Source organism: Panicum hallii, chromosome 1 (genome assembly GCF_002211085.1).
Source record: "Panicum hallii strain FIL2 chromosome 1, PHallii_v3.1, whole genome shotgun sequence".
In the NCBI taxonomy this organism is placed as follows: Eukaryota; Viridiplantae; Streptophyta; class Magnoliopsida; order Poales; family Poaceae; genus Panicum; species Panicum hallii.
The window spans coordinates 26,354,888-26,363,373 of record NC_038042.1 but is presented as its reverse complement, the minus strand read 5'-3'; the positions used below and the strand labels follow the sequence as shown (position 1 = coordinate 26,363,373).

General features: G+C 42.3%; 1 protein-coding gene across 1 annotated transcript; it reads left to right on the top strand.

Annotated features, from left to right (window-relative positions):
• Positions 1-2,690: 2,690 nt before the first annotated feature.
• On the top strand, positions 2,691-5,625 carry LOC112896602 (uncharacterized mitochondrial protein AtMg00860-like). Its single transcript, XM_025964626.1, has 2 exons — positions 2,691-2,950; positions 5,208-5,625. Exons 1-2 carry the CDS (start codon positions 2,691-2,693, stop codon positions 5,623-5,625), a joined length of 678 nt encoding a protein of 225 aa, XP_025820411.1.
• The last annotated feature ends 2,861 nt before the right edge of the window (positions 5,626-8,486 follow it).

Below are 8,486 nucleotides of genomic sequence, written 5' to 3'. Positions count from 1 at the left end.
ATATAGTCCGGGGGACAGGGTTATATAGAAATCGTAGCCCGATACTAGCTTAGAAGTCCTACCTGAATACTACACGGGTAGTTTTCTTCTGTTCCGACTAGTCCTACTCTGTACGAGTAGTTACAACTGGTATAGAGCGTGGGCCATGTCTCATCCCTTATCCTAAAATATGTACGCCATGTGCGTAGTCTGACACCTCTACTATAGAGGTATAACTTTTTTATGAAACTAGCAAAGTGCCCGCGCGTTGCTACGGTAGGCGTACATAATACCACCAACTTTGTGCTCATTCACTCCATGTATAGTCCGTGTCGTGATCGTGCGAGACATTAATTGTTCGGGTTCCAATTAGGATTCCGATTGATTCGATTAAGATTTTGATTGATTTGTCCGGGTTCCGATGAGAATTCCGATTGATTTATTCGGGTTATGATTAGGATTCCGATTGACGGACTAAGGAATTATTGCTTGTTTTAGAAATAGTATAGATATGCACACTTGCATTAACTAGGGTTTGAACTGCTTCCCTCAAGCCACGTGCGTAGCCTCCTCTCCACCACGCTACACAGTCACTTGCTACTTTACGAGGTACGTCATTCTTATATATTAACTCTGAAATCGATTTGTAGAAGTGGGTGTGATGAGAACATCCCAAACAACCAAACACCATTCCATGCAAATCAAGAAAATCATGCGGAAGATGTCACCCAAACAAGAGAACAAGTGAGTATTGGACAGATTATACGTAGTCGAGCTAAGAAGCTACATCACCAGGTTACTTCATTCCTAGCTGAAACTAATTTTAACATATATGACAATTTTATACTTCCTAAATGTGCTACATTGGTTGTACTTAGGTACACAGATGAAGAGAAGAAGCAGGATCGGACCACCAAAAACAGACCACCAGATCGGACCACCAAAAGAAACAGCCATAACTTTTGATTCTCAAAAGCTATGAAGGTCATTGAGCACATTTTGGAAAGATTGATGAAGTTTAATTTCCAATACAAGAAACAGATTGCAATTTGGAGCTTCCAATAAGATGTTATGATCAATAAGATGTTGTGATCAATTTAGTGATGATCCCTCATAAGGTCAACAGTCTTCCCAGGATAGAATGTTGGTATAACTTCTCGTACAAGTCTTTATTAATGTGTCAAATTCCATGGTACAAGTAATACATGGTTGGAAAGCTTATCAAGTTCACTTTCCAACATAACAAACGGCACATCTTTTGGACTTTGGAGCAGAGAATAATGACCAGTTTACTGAAGACTGCGCAGAAGCCTAGGAGACGTGTGGGAACTGAAGACCACTTCGTGAATGCCTCAACCAGTTGGCCTTCCACCTCCCAAAGTGGTGACTTCAGTTCATACCCAAATAGGAGGGTTGTTCCTAGTATAAATATCACCTATTTGCCACTAGAAAATAACTTTTGATCATTTGATAAACCGATATGGTATTGCAGCTGCACTTCTGAGTATCTTACACACCTTTGTTCGTGCGAGTTCTTCTTGGACTTGTAAGGAAGATCTCTCTTAGGTCCCCTAATTCGTGCTCTACGGCTTCCAGTTCGGCTGCTACATTTTGTGTGGATTAGTCCTGGTTTATGGTTCTGCGATCGTTCAGAGATCGAGTCGAAGTCCTCAAGGTTTCGGTGCCTCTCTCCCAGTCGCTTGGTCACATCCAACCATGGCAGGTATAAAGCTACTTACGCTGTTCGCAACAAAGTTACCCTGGTTCTTAAACCTACTATTGTGAAGATCGGGCCATCTTTATGTCGATTCATATTGGCACTTATCATGTGGTAATCAGAGCTATCGTTGTCACGGTAGGTTTTCTTATCATCCACATATCTATCCTTTTGTTACCATCTTTTACAGTTTTCATCCACCATATATATTTATTTTCCCATATTCTATAGTCCGCTAAAAAGCCACACAAAAAAAATCCTATAACCCTTTGTTGGTACTGATAATCTGGTGTCGTTTGCATTCATCTAGTTGTTGGTCACAATTTTTTTTAGCACCCTGTTCCTGTCTTTTCTTTATCCACACCCCATAGTTGCTATTTGTGTTTGCTAAAACTAAAAAAGATCAGAAAGAAAGAGTAAAAAAAGAAGGAAGAATCTGAAAGGGGTTATATTGTGGATTGTGCAATTGCAAGTTTTAATTTCTGAACCTCAAGTTTGTGGTGCTTGTGAGAGCAACCTTTCACATATTTTGAGTGGTTTACACACTTAATTTTTCAGTGCCATAGCCTCCCTTGAACAACCATCTACAGCTCAACAAAAATCTGAAACCGGACCTCTCGTCTTGTAATCCTTTCGATCGCTTAATTACAGCTGTGGTACTGCCACTTTAGCACACCCACAGTCCTTGAGAACAAGTAAGAACATCGGTAAGTAAGAGGTGAGGTTGTGAGATTCCACAAATTTTACCTATTTCACTTTTTCTTGTACTGTTCTAACATGGCAGGATCTGATGATTCGTGTGTTCATGGTGGTTTTAATGAAGAAGTACCCCCAATTGCGCGAGCTGAATTACGCCAACTAGGGAACTCACTATTGGAGGCCATGGAGAGGATGTTTAATGAACGTATTCCTGCAGGAGGTGAAAGGCCTGCACAACATGAAGAGTTTGATGAAAATTTAGGTTTTGGAAATGGTTTTCATGACCGTTTTGGCGATGGTCGTGGTGGTCATGGTGGTGGTAGGCGTGCTGGTCGCGGTGACCAGCATGGAGGAAGAGCTCACGGGCGTGGCCGTGGCCACCGTGTGCACTTTGATGATGAAGAGGAAGTACATGATAATTATGATGAGGAATTTGATGAAGATGAGAATCCTTTTGCAGAACATAGACGCTATGGGCAGCATCAAGATCACCATCATGGTGCTGGCCATGATGGGGAACACCATCGTCATCACAATAGGGATGATCTGGACAACGTTGCTCGTGTCAAGTTAAGTGTTCCAAAATTTTCAGGAAGAGAAGATGCATATGCATATCTTGAGTGGGAGGAGTAATGCGATCAGATTTTTAGAGTGCATAATCTCTCTGACCAAAGGCATGTAAATCTTGCTTCAGTTGAGTTCTATGGTTATGCTCTCACTTGGTGGAATCAAATTCAAGAGAATCAACTTGTGTTGGGCCCTGCATACATCAACACGTGGGATGAGATGAAGTGAGTGATGAGGAGACGCTTTGTGCCATCAAGCTATCAGCATGACCTTCGCAATAGATTGCAAATTTTGAAACAAGGATCTAAATCAATTGATGATTATTATAAGGAGATGGAGTTACTCTTGGTTCGTGCTGGAATTAGAGAGGATGCTGAATCAAAAATGGGAAGATTTTTGAATGGTCTCAATGTGGAGATTTCTGGTTTTGTAGAGATATTTCCATACAATAATTTGCAAGATCTAGTTGATCAAGCTATGCGTACTGAAAGGAAAATTCAGAAAGAGGCACGTGGAAGGACTTATGGGAGTCAATCCATCTCCTCTCCATGGCGCCGGCAGCAGCCCGGTACCTCTATTGGTGTTGGTCGGTTTCAGGGGACTGCAGCTAGGCCTTCTCCATCTATTGGTGCTGCAAAGACATCAGTTTCTACAGCTTCTTCACCTACAATTCAGCAAGAACAATGACACCCCGCTGTAAATACAGCAGCCCCCTCTATTGCGTCGGTGGCTGCATCATCTTCGCATAGCCGAAGCATTGTTTGTCACTAAGTGCCAAGGTCATGGGCATGTTGCTGCTCAATGTCCTAGTTGAAGGACTATGATTGTGAATGAACTTGGTGAGTGGGAATCTGAAAGTGAACCAGAAGAAGATGCCCCACGCTATGATGAGGAGATTGAAAATGACGAGAATGAGATCCGATCCGATGAAGGTGATAATAATTGCTTCATTTCTCATCAAGTGCTTAGTGTTACTGCTGTAAAAGAAGAGAATGGACAGCGACACAATCTTTTTCACACCAGAGGCATGATCAAGGACAAGTTGTGCAGAATTTATTGTTGATAATGGCAGCTGCAACAATATGGCAAGTCATGAATTAGTTGAGAGAATGGGGTTGAAACAACGGCGCCATCCTAACCCATACAAGATGCAGTGGCTCAATAATTGTGGTGCACTTCGTGTCACCAATATTGTAACAGTTCCTTTCTCCATTGAGAGATACAATGATCATGTGGACTGTGATGTGGTGCCTATGCAAGCATGCCAACTACTGCTGGGAAGACTATGGTTATATGATCATGATGTTAACATTTTTGGTTGAGCCAACAAGCTGGTGTTCATGTACAAAGGAGAGTGAATCACATTACTTCCTTTATCACCAGAGGAAATTTTGAAGGATGATCTCAAAAGAAAATAAAGAGAGAGCGAGAACCATTTGCGAGTGACCCACATAAATAGTGAGGGAGTGATTCCATAGCCAAATAAACTCCACAGCTGCAAAGAACCGAGCCAAAGGGGAAAGAGGGTTTAGTGATGATGGCTAGGAAAGGGGATTTAAAAGAATTGAGTGAACCCAATGCCATGTTCTATGTACTCCTGTACAAGGACAATTTTCTTGTCACTAACGACTTACCCTCTACTTTGCCTAGTGCTGTTCTTGATGTGTTACAGGAATATGAAGATGTGTTTCCCGAGGAAGTACCACCAGGGCTGCACCAAAGAGAGGGATTGAACACCAAATCAATCTTGTTCCTGGTGCTCCACTTCCTAACCGTGCACCATACCGCACCAACCCAGAGGAAACAAAAGAAATTCAGCGCCAAGTGCAAGAGCTCATCAACAAAGGTTATGTGAAGGAAAGTCTCTCACCTTGTGTTGTTCCTATTCTTTTAGTTCCAAAGAAAGATGGCTCATGTAGAATGTGTGTTGATTGCCGAGCCATTAATAACATCACCATAAGGTACAAACACCCCATACCTCACCTTGATGACATGCTTGATGAGTTTAGTGGTGCTATCATTTTCACAAAATTGATTTGAGAAATGGTTCTCACCAAATCTGAATGAGAGAAGGAGATGAATGGAAAACAGCCTTCAAAACCAAGTTTGGGATGTATGAATGGTTGGTGATGCCTTTTGGATTGACCAATGCACCTAGCACCTTCATGAGATTGATGAATCATGTGCTAAGGACTTTCATTGGCAAGTTTGTTGTTGTTCACTTTGATGATATCTTGATTTACAGCAAGTCTCTTGATGGACATGGTGAACATATAAAATGTGTGCTTGCTGTTTTGAGGAAGGAATGCTTATATGCTAACCTTGCCAAGTGCACCTTTTGCACCGACAAGGTTGTGTTTCTTGGTTTTGTTGTTTCAGCTCATGGCGTGGAAGTGGATGAGGAAAAGATCAAGGCTGTTCATGAGTGGAAGCCTCCACAAAATGTGAGCCAAGTGCGAAGCTTCTTTGGACTTGCCGGTTTCTACCGTCGGTTTGTGAAAGATTTCAGTTCCATTGCTGCCCCAATAAACGAGTTGACAAAGAAGGATGTACCATTCCAATGGGGTGAAGCTCAAGAGAAGGCATTTGAAGAGTCGAAGAAGAAGTTGACATCAGCCCCACTCCTTGCACTTCCAGATTTGACATCAATGGTCCAACTATGAATTATTCAGTTTATGACAAAGAACTTTATGCTCTTGTGAGGAGTTTGGAAACATGGCAGCACTACCTTTTGCCCGAAGAATTTGTGATATATTCAGACCATGAAACTTTGAAACATTTAAAGGGTCAACTAAAATTGAAGAAAAGACATGCTAAATGGAGTGAACTCATTGAGTCTTTTCCTTATATTGTCAAGTACAAAAAAGGGAAGAAAAATGTTGTTGTAGATGCTTTGTTGTCCCACCTTGATGCTAAAATTCTTGGTTTGGAGAACATCAATGATTTGTATGCTACGGATTCATTCTTTGCTAAACCATTTGATAAATGTTGTGATGGCAAGGGCTGGGAAAAGTTCCATTTGCATGATGGATTTTTGTTTAGAGCTAACAAACTTTGCATTCCAGATTGCTCTATTCGCTTAATGCTTTTGCAAAAAGCTCATGCCGGAGGACTTATGGGACACTTTGTGTCGGTGTTTTACCAGCAAGCCTACCTAGGGATACCCTAAGATAGTAGACTTGTAGGCAAGGTGTCACCGAGATCAGGAACTCGAAGGTGCAAGTAACACAAGGTTTAGATATGTTCAGGCCACGAGTTGCATAATACCCTACGTCCTATATGGTGGTTTGTATTGCTTAGGGTTTGGTTATTGATGTCTTTCGAGGCGTTCCCTACCCGCCCTTATATACTCTAGGGGGGATAGGGTTACATGGAATCCTAGCCCGATACTAGCTTAGGAGTCCAACCCGAGTACTACTCGGATAGTTTCCTTCCGTACCGACTAGTTCTACTCGTATCCGAATACTTTACAACTAATATAAGGTATGAGATATGCCCCATCCCTTATCCTAGAATATTCTATACCATGTGCGCAGTCCCGTGGTCATTCTGTGTGACCACGACAAGGTGCTGCATCACCTATTTTGGGCCAAGTCGGCCTTGTATCGTGTCGGGCCTTAAGCCCAGGTTGAGGATGCCCCCATCTGGTCGCCCTCAACCCTAGGACGTCCCCCCTTCGGTATAAACTCAGTATCAGCCGCCACATTAGGGTTTGGGTTTTGTTTAGTTCTGGTTTTCCATCAAGAAACAAATATCTTCATTGTAACTATGACGTTGAGTCCTTTTGCTGTGAATGAGGGGCCCCGTTCTTATTCTTCACCACTATGGCGATTAGTCCTTTTGTGATCAGAGCTTGAACCCCATACTTGTCTTTGCTTCATACACATCCACAATTTCAGATTGCGTGCTTATACTTTTTTGCTTGTGTTCATCGGTTAGCTTGCAGGATTAGCCTTCTTGGCGAGGTCAATCAAGTTGTGCTTGGTTGATAACCAACGGAGCAGCGGTGTAACGGTTGCAGGGGTTCAAATCGTATCTGATTAGAAGCTCGGATCGCCAACATCGAGTTCTCCACCAATTGAAACTATCATACCTATCGGAAGATCGGGCTAGTGCTACATCAAGTGGTATCAGGATTTAGGTTAACCGTGAGATATACGTTCGTGTTCCCCTTTAGATTCATCTCATTTTCATTACCTACCGTCCACAAAAAACCAAAAAAAAATTTACACTTTCCACTATCCTATCACAAGTTTTAGCCTTTGCAATTTTGTTTCAGATTCGCTTTGTTGAGTTTATGTCCGTGGTCGAGTCGTTGTTGCTGGTTTAGTATGTTCGTGGTCGTAGTTCAATCGCCCATCGCTGTTTTTATTTCCGCTGCAATCCCATCCACTTTTACACAAACAACAGGTTGAGCCCTCACATTACTTGACTTGCCCCCGCTAGCCGCCTTGTGTGAACTCTCGCCGCGCAAGCCCTAGATAGGTTGCAAGCCGCCGTGTGTTTTTCGCCTTGCATCGCAGCCCTTCTTGTTTTCGTCTGGTGATACCTATTGCTGCATACACCAGGGACACTTTGCCCTAGGTTGTTTGCTTGCTGAGATGCTTTGCTCAACCGTGTTTCTGCGTTGGAAAATAGGGATGCTTTGCCCTAGCCGCACCGACGTGTTCTGCCTTGGTTTTGCCCTCCAAAAATCCTGATTCAAAGGCCCTTCCTTAAAACAGGCATAACTTTTCGCTTGTAACTTGGATTGGGGCAAACCTTTTTTTGAAATCGTGTGAAATTTAACTTTGCATCGAGCCATGACCTGGCAAACTAGTCAGAGCAAAAATAGAATCCAAAAATTTGCTTTGTAAGTGGGAGATCTCAAGCTCCAAAGTTGTTGCACGCTTTTCAAAGAACATGCCTAATTTTCTGTAGACCACATCTTAACTCTGTTCAGGCTGAAACTTTTTATGCTTCCATCCCATGTGTTCTCTGTTTGGAGAAAAATATAAAAAAATAGTTGAAAAATAAAAAAGTTGCAAAAAACAACGATAGGAGGAAAAATCAGGGAAATAGACAAAAACAATCGCATGAGTTGCTGGTTGCTTGTTCTTTTAGTTCTGTCTATCGTTCTTTGTTCCAACTTGTTGTGCTATGCCTAGCGACATATCTTAGCTAGCAACGGTGACTAGTACTTTGGATACTTATTGAACTTTGCTAATCTCCTTTCGATAATTGCTGATTCCTTGCTGTCATATTGTGCCTACCCAAGATACACATATACTTCTGTCAGCACAAGTTCACCTTGCAACTGTTACACTCAAGCTTGACAACAGATTGTACCGCCTTGTTGACTTTGGTAAGAACACTTGCAAGACAGTAGTAAGCCACTTGCGATATTGCATTCCACTTTCTCCACCACCCGATAGCTGCTAGTTGATAGGGATAATACTTTGGTGTTATGTTTTGCTGACTTCTAACCATGTCAGGGTCAGGGAAAGGAGGGGAGTCCCCTTCAGACTTCAACAAGTGTGTGTCC

Excerpts from the sequence above, each read along its gene's own strand:
- LOC112896602 (XM_025964626.1), top strand. The coding sequence starts at position 2,691 with ATGGTCGTGGTGGTCATGGTGGTGGTAGGCGTGCTGGTCGCGGTGACC. Across the intron at positions 2,951-5,207 it reads ATAGGGATGATCTGGACAAC|CAAGTCTCTTGATGGACATG; the intron begins GTTGCTCGTGTC and ends CTTGATTTACAG.